The sequence below is a fragment of the Ambystoma mexicanum genome, chromosome 8 (genome assembly GCF_040938575.1).
Source record: "Ambystoma mexicanum isolate Mex_15411 chromosome 8, UKY_AmexF1_1, whole genome shotgun sequence".
Lineage (NCBI taxonomy): Eukaryota > Metazoa > Chordata > Amphibia > Caudata > Ambystomatidae > Ambystoma > Ambystoma mexicanum.
In genome coordinates, this window is record NC_090929.1 from 743,111,111 (window position 1) to 743,123,246 (window position 12,136).

Here is a 12,136-nt window from a genome sequence, read left to right on the forward strand (position 1 = left end):
ACCACAGAACATATGCAAGCAACAACTGAGTCTGCCAGATGCCTGCTGGGGGTGGGGACGGTCAAGAGGAACACTTGAGCACATGTTATGGGATTTTTATGAGGTCAAATCATTTTGGAGTGGTGTAGCAAGTTTGATGAATAAAGTTCTGGGAGTTGATAGACAATATGACTTTGGAACTCTGGTTTTGGGTGAAGACACTGATCTGGAGGAACAGTCATACCATCAGGTGACTTGGATCTTGAGTGCTTCGATGGTTGCAAAAGGATCATTCTACATAATTGGAAATATGAAGTCGTGGTTGGAGGAAATGTACTCAATTCACAATATTGAGAGGATTTTTATGAGACAGCAGAGGAATGGCAAAATGTTTGATACTGTTTGGAGTGGATTTCTTGAATCTGATTTAGAGTCATTTGCTGTCTCGAGGTATGCAGGAGAAACTTGCACCGAATGTTTGTTTATATCTATTGTTTGTTTTTATGAATTTCGAATGTATTTGTTTATACGAATTTAAAAAATGTAAATACAAAAAAAAGAACTGCTACAAAGAAAGAACATGGCATTCAACAGCTACCACTACAATCATATACAATGTAAAGGCAATACATTTCTCTGGGCATTTTGCAGTGCCACTGGTAGACCCGGTGGAATAAAAGTAACCTGCAAATATTAACACTTCCTCCCAAATAATTTAATGTCTCCCATACATTTTCATGGATTGCTAGGGGTCCCGAACTCCCAACATGATCTTCTGATATGATTCTGGAGCCTGCCAAGACCTAAAATAGAAGGAGGAAAATACTCTTTTAATGTTAAATGTTAAAGGTATTTGTACCGCGCACAGTCACCAAAGGAGTTGGTCCCCAGGCGCTCTGGCGGATCTGCAAACGAGAAGGTAGGATGGGTTAGTAAGGTGAAAAGGGAGTAGGATAGTGAGAGAAGTGGTGTTCTGTTGGCAGCTTCAACTCGGTATACACCGGGTGCTGAGCTTTGGTGCGTGTATCGGATCGATGTCAGTCCGCGTGTGCTGTTGGTGTGGCTTATGTGTTGTTGCAGTTTTGTGAGGGGTGTGCGGGTTGTTGTGCGAGAGATGGTTTTGTGAGTTTTTTGAGTGAGATAAGTATGTAGAGGTGTTAAGTATTTTTGGTTAGTGGGTTATATGATATTTAACATGCTAATATTCACAATTCTGTCTAAGTGTGGCATATGCTAACATTCACAATCCTGTCTAGATGCGGCGCAGGCTAGTGTTCACATTTCTAGGTGTGGCACTTGATAACCTTCACATTTCCATTTAAGTTCACCATTCCATCTAAGTGTTGGACATGCTAACATTCAAATTTTATCTAAGTGTGGCAGATGCTAATGTTCACAGTCCTATCAAGATGCAATGTAGGCTAATGTTCACAATTCTGAGTGTGAGACATGCTAACATTTAAGATCCATCTAAGTGTGGCACATGTTGACTTTCACAATACTATCTATGTGTGGCATGTGCTAACATTCACAATCCTGTATAGGTGCGATGTAGGCTAGTGTTCACATTTCTAGGTGTGGCACTTGCTAACCTTCACAATTCCGTCTAAGTGTGGCAGATGCTAACATTCACAGTCCTGTCTAGATGCAGCGCAGGCTAGTGTTCACAATGCTAAGTGTGGCACTTGCTAAGCTTCACAATTCCATCTAAGTGTGGCAAATGGTAACTATGTGGGCCTATGTGATCTATATAGAGAATGTTTTCTATAGTTCTATCACAGGTCAAGGTCCATGGGATAAGTAGACAAAATACTACTCCTATTGCAGGTGAGTAACATACGAGAAACCTCATCTATTTGGCACAAAGCCGGATGCATTTCTAGTTCTAATGAAGGCACGCCTTGAGATAGAAATGCAAGGTTTTGTATAATTGGTATGACGTCTGCTCATGCCGCATATTCTTAAAATATATTTCAACCACATGCTTCTCTTGAGCAGAAATAGCGTTTTATTTTTCTATTTTAACTTGAGGCAGCGTTTGCTAGAAATATTGTTTTCTTTTTCAAGTGGAAATATATGCCTTGTGCTATATAATTAGTATTTATTCTATTGCAGGGCTAAAATTGAGGGAACACGCGGGTGGACAGTGTCCACCCACTTTTTTCAGAGGGTGGACGCCTTCATCTTGGGTATTTGAGAGGCCATGCGTAAAATGAGAAGCATTGAGAGTACATTTACTCCCTTCTCGGGATTTGAACACGGTCGCCCGGTTCCCAGGCTGGGCACTTCACTACTGCACCAAATAAGCTGATGAATAATAGCATAAAACTAAAGGTGAAATGTCACATGTCGGGACTGCATGTTCCAGGGAAAACAATGTTATTGATTCTTGGTGTTTAAAACATGCACACCGTTTGCATTTTCAAAACACTACTACAAGAAAATATCCTCTTGTGGGCAAATGCCATTCGTCCTGTGCAATTGGAATGGCTATGTAAAGCCAATTGAATCAAATGAGCATATTTCATCTTGATATGCTAATTTCTGGTGACGTCTCCCATTACGTATGTTAATGAGTCCCGCACATTTTATTTTACTTCTTGACCCCTGTTCTATTGCTGGTGTATCTCCACCTGCTTTACAATAAGAAACATCTTTTTCCATATTAGGAATACTCGAAAAATAGGCCAAACTGCCCTACTGTCTCCCAGATGAACGGCCATGGTTAGTGCAGACATTTTAGGACCTTCTGTGGAATTGTCAGGGCTAGGCTAAAGTTTTTATTCGTATCCCTTCACAAGTTCTGTAATTCATTTAACATTCATTTATATGAAATCCACTGTATCAGAGTTTGTACGAGTATATTTGCCCATGACCTAGATGTACATAGGCCTGTAACTACAAACAGCATAAATCTGGGTTTAAAGTGTACTGTTATGATATATATCCCAATCTCTAATCTTTATTTTCCAAGATTGTAAAAGGCCACAGTGCGAGAAGCCCGTATCCAATTCCGTCTGTATTATGGAAAATAATAGCCACCAGTCTGAGTCTGATCCCCGAAATGCGTATGAACATGGACACAATATTAGAAGAACTTGAATCATGCAAGAGCGCATTGGGTAAGACGTTAACATTTTTAATCCTCAGATGAAATTGTTTATATTTGCACATGTATGCGTGTTATTTTGTTTTTCTTTCTCAATGTACATGATTAGCACTTACTATCAGAAGCAAATGGCCATTGCTTGGTTTTGGTAAGCACATAGTAGCTTAATGAGAAAATTCATATCTGGGAGGCTATTTTACATGTTATTATTTCTATTAAGAATCATTCGTATGAATAGGCTCGCACCACTTCACTAAACAAAACTCAGTAATACGGTAGTAGTTAAGGTAGCTGTCATGGTCATGTGATGCCTCCATAAAGCCTATGGGGTTCCCATGCAAACCCTCATGTGAACGCTGTCATTTCTTCAAGAAACGTATGGCACATGAAATTAAAACCGGGCTGTGAGACCTGCTTTAGAAGCATATAACTTGCAAGCCAAACAAGCAACCTTATATGGGGCTGAGAGTTGGGGATATATCAAGTACAGACATAATTTTGTGGCTGAAAACAACTTTAAAATAATTTTTTAGGATTACCCAACAGTAATCTACACTTTTATTACACAAAGAGTTTGGCATCCAATACCTAGACCAAATCATGAAGCTCAGACCTCTTTCTTATTGGGTAAGACTATGAAGCACTCCTCACCTGAGCGCTTTTTAGGGACTCATGTCTTGATGTTCTCAGACAAGAGGGTAGTTATTTCCATTACTTCACATTAAAAATACCCTGCATAATTGGATGTGAGGCCCTGTGATCTAATCCTGGAGGGATGGACACAGGTACGAAAACAAGACTCAAGAAATAAGTTCTGCGATAAATGTGTTATGGTTCTGCTTGCTAAAATCTCAGCCTCAGAACTGCTGGGCGTGTATTGGGAAATGAAACTCGCCCCAGGGTGCGAGAGTTATCTAGACACAATGAAGCCTAACTGAATGCATTCCCGTTACTTTAAGCTCAGGTTCGGTGTTTTAAAGGTTGCACAGTTATGCAATAAATGGACCAATAGCACAACAAAGAAATGTCCATATTGCAGGATCCAGTCGGTAGATCACTTCCTCCAAGCTTTCCCTCTGTATCTGCAGTACCGAAGATTGTCCTTAAGGCAGAGGTTTTTATTAAATAGTATAAAATCAGCAAAAGAAACTATTCTTTTCTACAAAAAGACAAGTGATGGCATTACTGCATTTGCGGTTGCGAGATTTGTGTATTGTGCTTCCCTTAGGGGAACCGCAATGCTAAGATTAGTACCTTGAAGAATGTTATTTATTGACCAATTGATTTTATACAAGCCGCCATTGCCAAAGATCATACGTAAAAAGCTATTATAGAATTTTTATAAAATGGGCTTTATCGAAATGTACAGAAGATTTTTAGCATCAACGTTTGTATTTGCTCTCTTTCTCGATTTCTTTTACTTGGTATTGTTGTTTATTTTATATATGTACACCTAATGATATCTTGCCGAATAAAGTAAATGAAAAAAATATTCTATTACATCTAACACCATCATGCTTCAGAGGGTGCTTGTGCCCCCCTGAGTCTAGTTTTGAGACTCACTTCGCCTAGTTAAAAAAAGATATATTTATTTTCATTACATAGTCACAGCAGGGGCATTGCCCATGTCATCGTGACTTTAAAATAACAATTTAATGTAATATAAAGTGATCTTTTATAGATGATTGTTGTCTGCAGACCACTAGGTGAAGGCACAACGTCAACTCGAGGACCAGATAAAGAGCGACACAGAATAGCATTACGCAGCGCAGAGGGTAATTCATAGAATTTAGCGCAGAAGTGGCGCACGTGGCTGGCGCACAGAGGGAGCGTGCGCCAGCCGCGTGCGCCAAAATCAATTTTTACGCACAGCGTATTCATGGATACTTACATTCATAACCAGCCGTGGCGCAGAGTGGCTCAGCGACCCTGCAGCAGCGCCAGTTAAGCCCCCAACCACGCCCTGTGCGCCAAAAACATCGCACAAATCCCCTACATGGCGCGAAGGCCAGTGGATCAGCATACAGCCCCCCAACCACGAAAACGCGCTAAAAACACCACGCAGCAAAATTGCGTGTAAAACTCCACGGGCACCCCTCGGAATACAAGTACCCCGCTCATCCCAGCAAAACTGCGTGTAAAACTCCATGCGCACCCCTCGGAATATGCGTACCCCGCTCGCGCCAGCGAAATCTTGTGCAAAACTCCCTTCGCACCCCTGGAATACACGTACCCCGCTCCGCCAACGAAATCGCATGTAAAACTCCCTGCGCACTCCTGGAATATGCGTTCCCCGCTCGCGCCAGCGAAATCGCATGTAAAACTCCACGCGCAACCCTCGAAATACACGTATCCCGCTCGCCCCAGCAAAATTGCGTGTAATTCTCACTCCCGTACCCCAAGATTCACCAACAGTGTGGTGAGAAGCCACATGCACCCCCTGCAGCCAGACCACACCACAGGGGTCCACCCTACACCCCTCCCCATGGCCCGCAGGCAGCGCATCCACCCTTCCCATGCCCCGCAGGCAGGCCACATGGCACCATGCACTTGGGAGCCCCGACTCATGTCCTCCCAACCCACCCCCCCATTGACAGGCACCTGCCAGCAGGCCCCGACTCATGTCTCTCCCCCCCCCATTGACGGGCACCTGCCAGCAGGTCCCGACTCATGTCCACCTCCACCCACCCCCCATCAAACTCCATGTCGATGTTCCGGAGGCGAGCCTCTTCCCTGACCTCGAGGTCTCGCAGGGATGCAGCCATGGCCTCCTCCAACTCCCTGTGAGTTCCATCGAGGCACTCAGCCCGCCTCAATGCCCTGTGCATGGAGTTCTCCGCCCTGACCATTGTCAGCCGTGCCTTCTCCGCCCGCCGCCGCTCTGCACCTATTTGCTAGCCCAACCGCTGTCACACGGAAGACACTCCCAATCCTGGGTCCTCCTGCCCGCCAGCCGATGCCTGCCCCGATGATGTAGATGGCCCCGAGGCCACATGCCTCCTATGGCGAGCCTGCAGCCGCCATTCTGCTGCCTGCCGCCGCCACCACGACTGCCTCTGGGTAGATGGCAACACCCGGGGCTGTCGTACAGGTGCCCTGCTTGAATGTGCCTGCACATCGTCCGTTGCCAGGGGTCCAGTTGCTGGGGCGACCACTTGTGCTGGAGCTCCGACTCCCAACTGTGGCAGGGATGGGATCTCCACCAGACTGGATCTGTTGGTTGGGGCAGGTCCACAGGGGGCCCTGGTGTCATCTGGGCCGGAAGACATCACAGAGAACGACTGGTGTATAGTGTGCACAGAGGAGGAGAGGGCCGCAAGACAGAGCGACACATGGAGGAAACACCCGACCACGAGCCCTCTCAATTGGGCCACGTTGGCACACGTCTCTTTGTGATACATGCGTGGTCCCCCCAGGAAGCAGGCACATCATCACAAATTACACATGTGCGCAACGCGACACCAATGAGGACAGACTCAATCCTGTCACGGGTCACCACATCCGCAGTTAGAGAAGTGCCAGATGACCTGGACCTCCCCCCTACCTGCTGACCAGCCTGGGACGGGGCATCCCTGCTGGTGCATGGTGATGCAGTCACAGTGTCAGGGACAGTGACATGCACAGGCCCCTCCGTGGCGACCTGTGCTGCCTCCTGCCCCTGGACTGCACCACTTGCACTAGTGGTACCACACCCACCAGGCCACATGTGGAACTTGGATGCCGCCTCCTCCGTACACACCACCAACCTGGATGTCTCCGCACCGTCTTCCGCCATCGCCAGCCCCTGTGGGGGCTCACCCACCCCTTCCGCTGCAGCAGTAGTGGCAGACACGGCACCAGTCCCCTCACTCCCAGATGATGGAATGTCCTGGCATGGTGACTGGGCCTTGTGTCGCCGGCCGGTGGAGGCATCCCTGCCGCTTTCCTCCACAGCGCCGCCTCCGCCCTCTTCTTCACTCGCTGCTGTGTAAAGGAGACATTGAACACAAGCATCAGGGTACTGTACAATAGTCCCCTAGACACAAAGCAATAGTACACGAGTGGCACTGTCAAACGTCACTTCCATCATGTCCCTCCACAGCACATGGGTCAGTGCAGGCAACACACATGCAGGAACAGGCATGGCACATGCAACAAACATTTGCATCAATGTCCAAGGCACCATAGAAACATCCAATGGTAGGCTGAAACTCACATGCATCATGGGACATGCAGATCACATGCACACACATCCCCGGATGGTCATGCATCTGGCGTATACCCAAGACACAGTGGATACAAGGATGACTAGGCTGTATAAGTGGATCAACACATCGTCACAGACATGTGTCATACATCCATGGCGTTTACTGTCACTCACACACTACTCAGACTCACGGACATGTACACCATGCATGTCGATGACAGCAGCAACCATCTCTCATACCCCAAACATGTCCAAGTACAGACACAGGCATGCATACACGTGTACATTCGGCATGCTGCTCCGCATGATGCATTGTGACACATACACCATCCATGTGGGTCACGCCTGACTGGACTCACATGCAGCACCATCATGTCCCTACACACACACATCCATACATGACCCATGTCACACATACAGCCAAGTAGCTAACTACCAACACACTGCAACATGCACTGTTTTAAACGGAAATGCATGGGCACTTACCGCTCGACTCCAGACGGGACTGCATCCTGAGGATCTGGTGCTGAAGCAATGGGCGAATGCGCTCCAGGACCCTCATCTGCTGGGTGGTAAATTGGCCCCGGCGCCCCACTGCATCCGCTGCATCTAAGAGGTGCCGGGCCTTCTTGAGGGTCCTGGACTTGTACTCCTCCCAGCGCTTCTGGACATGTTTGATGTCGCGGGGTGCCACCCCCTCCACGTAGATGGCACCCACTATGTCCGTCCAGATCCTCCTCTGTCCTTCCTTGTCGGCACGCAATGTTGTGAAGAGGGCATCATAATGCCCCAGGACTTGCTCAACCAGGATGCCAACTTCATTGGCAGTGAAGCTGGCAGCCCTCTGCCTCTCTGCCACTGGTGTCGGATGGTGTTGGTCTGGACATGGCAACCCCCGAGGCAGGTGTGGGTGGGCAACTGGGTCCTGGGGCTGGGCTGTGGAGCAATGGAATACCAGTCGGGAGTCTTCTGTTCCAGCAGGGGTGGTCACAGCAACTAGACCCCTGCAGATGGCTGATGTGCAGGCACCAAATGGCAGGGCACTGTTGGCAGCAGGCAGGCAGCAGCAGATGGCTTGTAGGAGGCTCCCCGGGATTCTAGGGGGCAGGAAAATGGTCTTCTGGGCAGGAGTGTGGTCTTCTGTGTGTTGTCGTGTGGCCAGCTTGATGCAGAGTGAATTGACACATGAAAAAACAGCACGTCAGCGTGTAATTCGAGGAAAAGGCATTAGCGCGTAAGCATGTAAGTGACGTGATGCGCACGGGCATTTCCCTCGTACTGGTGCATATTGAATCCGCACGTGCAAAAACAGCACGTCTGCGTGTGAATGTGTGTAATTCGAGAAAAGGGCCTTAGCGCGTAAGCAAGCCAGTGACGTTCAGCACGGGTTAAAGGTGAGCGCGTGCCAGCAATCCACTGTACGTGCTTTTCGTGGAGACCGACGCGTGTGTTTACTCTTCTGGAATCACACGCGATTACTTCACAGCGTTTGAAGTTCGTACCTCTTCTTTTGGCAGGGTGTTGCCTACGCGCACAAGCGCAAGTGTTTTTCTTTTTCTTTTCCACGCAAGGCAGACGGTGAGTCGCGCACGCTATTTTTCCCTCTGTGGTTCCCCCTATGCATTGCATACCGTTTTCGAAGTCATAGTAGCCTGCGTGTTCCAGCGTACGTGTTTTTTGTGTCCCTGGGTGCCACACTGTACTGCTGGAGGTTAAATCCACGCACGTGGGCCACGTGGGGTCGCATGCACATTTTTCTTTTGTAATTTTACAATTTTGTTTCCTTTTTTGTCAATTTTTGATTTTTAAATTTTATTTTATTTCTTTTAATTTTTTGGGGGGCCTGAGCATTGCGTGACCCGTCATTTTTCCCCAGGGGTCACAGACAGCCTTGCAGGAGCACAGGGGTACCTATTCCATCCGGTACCTTGCCCCTTCGACCCAATTGCCCAGGATAATTGTTGAGAGCACCTCCCATCGGCTATTTACCATCTGTGCCATGGTTGGGTAGGGCGGGCAAAGCTGGCCGTCCTCCCAGGGGTCTACATGGTAGGGTACGTGGGCGCAGAGACCAGTGGGCACAGGGAGTCCAGGGTAGCTACAGAGGGGGAAGAGGCAGGGGTGCCCGACTGGGGCAGGATGCCCAGCCATGTGCTGGTGCAGACATGCCACCACCCCCTGTGGACCCTGGTGATGCAGCTGTTGCATCACAACCTGGCGCCCATATGACCCAACAGCAATTTACATCTTCTGTCATGGGCCCACCGGTGGGGGTAGCTGCAGGTGCAGCTGTGGGGACCACTACCCGGGCTCGGGGTCAGGCAATGCATGTTGCATTGCGTGACAAGGACTCCCAGGACGATTTCCATCTTGTCCGGAGATGCGTGCCACATGTGTCCAGTGTAGCTGTGACTGGGCCACATGTATCTGTGGCAGTTATGACATCTGCTGCCACAAGCAGCCGGGTGGTGGTAACTGCATGGGCAGATGCAGCCAACACCACCCCGACAGTGAGTCAGACCCAAGCCAGACCTTCTGTCCTCATTCCAACACCCACTGCCTTGGTCCAGTCCACCAGCGCCACTGCCCCTATTGATCAGGGCCACATTGGCCACTCAGGGTCGGTACCACCGCCCAAAAGGTGGAAGCGTGCTCCTGTGCAAGAGACTAAGACCCAGGACACGGCTCCGGCCTCTGGCACGTCGAGGAAGAAGTGTTTCGGCAAGCAGGAACTGGACTTCCTTGTGGACTACGTGTCGGCACACCAACGCAATATGCTTGTGGGCCCACAGTGCCATACAACGCATCACCAGCGTTGGGTCCACTGGCAGCATGTTGCAGATGGTGTGACAGCCATGGGATTCCAGGTGCGCACCGCTCAGGACTGCTACAAGCGTTGGAATGACCTCCGACGCAGTGCAAAACAAAAGCGTGCCTCCAATTATTGCATGTCTCTGGTGACTGGTGGTGGGCCACCACCAGAGGAGGATGAACTCACTCAGCACGAGGAGATCACTGCAGAGTTCTTCCCGGAAGAACAAATCCGTGGAGTGGGAGAGAGGATGGATTATGATGCATCGTCCGGTGAGTATTACTCAATCACATGTGTGTTTGGCGTGTGTGACCCTCCCAGCTACAACTTGGGTCCTTCCTTTCATCAATCTCCCTCTCTACCTGTGGTGTTCACCAGGGGTCTGACCTCTTGGCTTGGCTTTACAAACAGCACCTGGCAGCTCTCGCCTACTGCATTTTCATTTTCTACTACGACTTCCAGTGCTATGCTGATGACACTCAACTCATTTCCAGGCTGCCCTTGGCCACCTCTTCTCCATCCCTCATTTCTGTTTACCTCACTGACAGTTGAAATTGGTGTACTCCCAATGATCTATGTCTAAATGCCAGCAAGACTGACATCCTCCTCAACAGTACACCTTCGCCATCCTTTCCCCTCACTCTCTGGCTGGCCCTCCTTGGCCCTCCTCCTACACCCACCTACAAGGCCAACAAACTCCGGGTCACCTTTGACTCCACACATTCCTTTTCCACACACATTTCTGGCGTTTCTTGAGATATAGTAACTTCTTGCTTAACCTCCTCAGGGGCACTGTGCCTTTCCTCTCGTTCACCTACAAGCTCACAGTCTCTCAAGCTCTGGTTGTCTCAAGGTTGGACTACTGTGACAGGCTCTTTCAATATTCTACCTGCCTCCACACTTCGCCCTCTACCTCTAATCCAGTACAGGACTGCAAGACTTGTCCTTGGCCTCAAGCCCTGGGATCCTATCTTTCGAGCTCTGAAATCCCTTCATCGGCTACCAGTGGATGCAAGGATGATACTTCAGAGCCTCTGCATTGCGCACAAGGATTTTTGGGGCCTGGATCCAAAGTACCTTTAACTATCCCTCTGCCAATACCTCCCCTCTAGAGTCCTTTGCTCCTCTACCTCACACTCCCTCTGGGTCAGTCGTTTATCAAAGAAATAAACTGGGGGCAGATCTGTGTCTATGGCTGGCACCTCCCTTTGGAACAGCCTACCTGCCACGTTAAAACTTGAGGAGAAACATCTCTCCTTCCGGAAGCACCTCAAGACCTTCCTATGTGCTCCTGCATTAGCCACTGTTCTCCCCAGCTGAACAGTTTGCACACCCTCTATCCTTCAGGCCCAGGTACCTGCTCACCCTGTCTCCCTGCTGCACTGCCTCCAGGCCTCCTATTGCAATGGGTCCTGTATGTGTACCCATACAGTCCCCCACTCTTCTTCTGCACTCATCATATTTGCCCTATCCAAATGATCTTGCACTTGCCACTTGCTGGCTACACTACCACCTTTTGAATGCCTATTCTATCATGGGACTTCTTTTTAATTCTTTGGTTTCATCTGTTTGGCACATTCCACTTCTCCCCCTTCCAGGGTCTTCAACCCTTAATCCCTGTCATTGGTGTCATTGGTGTGATTGGCTGCTGTGGCTATTTGTGTGTTCCCGCATGCTTATGCTACGTGCCATCTCTTTCTTGCCATTTCTAATTTCTGCCTTGGATATGTGCCTGCTAGAGGTTGTATGTGATGCAGGTGATGGGCAACATGCAAAACATGTGTTGTCTTCATATTTGGCACACATCCTTTTCTGCTTTCAGGGAATCTTTGCATTGCAATGCCACTGGATACATGTTGGTCTTTGAGTTGCTTGTGACATGTCTGCCTTCATGTGTTGGCTGTCAATGTTGTGATCTGTATGTGTATGGTATATGCTACTGACATGCGTATTCTTGTTTCTTTTCTTTATGTTGCAGGTGATGAAGCACTGGAGGCAGGGGATGAAGATGTCATCCCGGACACAGTGGTCAGTTCACATGACCATCCAG

The 12,136-nt window shown here is 48.6% G+C and overlaps 1 protein-coding gene across 7 annotated transcripts in view; it reads left to right on the forward strand.

Moving 5' to 3' along the window:
• LOC138472418 (uncharacterized) overlaps positions 1–12,136 on the forward strand; it is a 1,989,442-nt gene that overhangs the window by 1,085,504 nt on the left and 891,802 nt on the right. For all 7 annotated transcript variants that reach the window (XM_069610563.1, XM_069610565.1, XM_069610562.1 and 4 more), the window contains one exon: positions 2,954–3,101. In XM_069610563.1, coding sequence (XP_069466664.1) covers positions 2,954–3,101 — 148 coding nt within the window. The remainder of the gene's footprint in view (positions 1–2,953; positions 3,102–12,136) is intronic.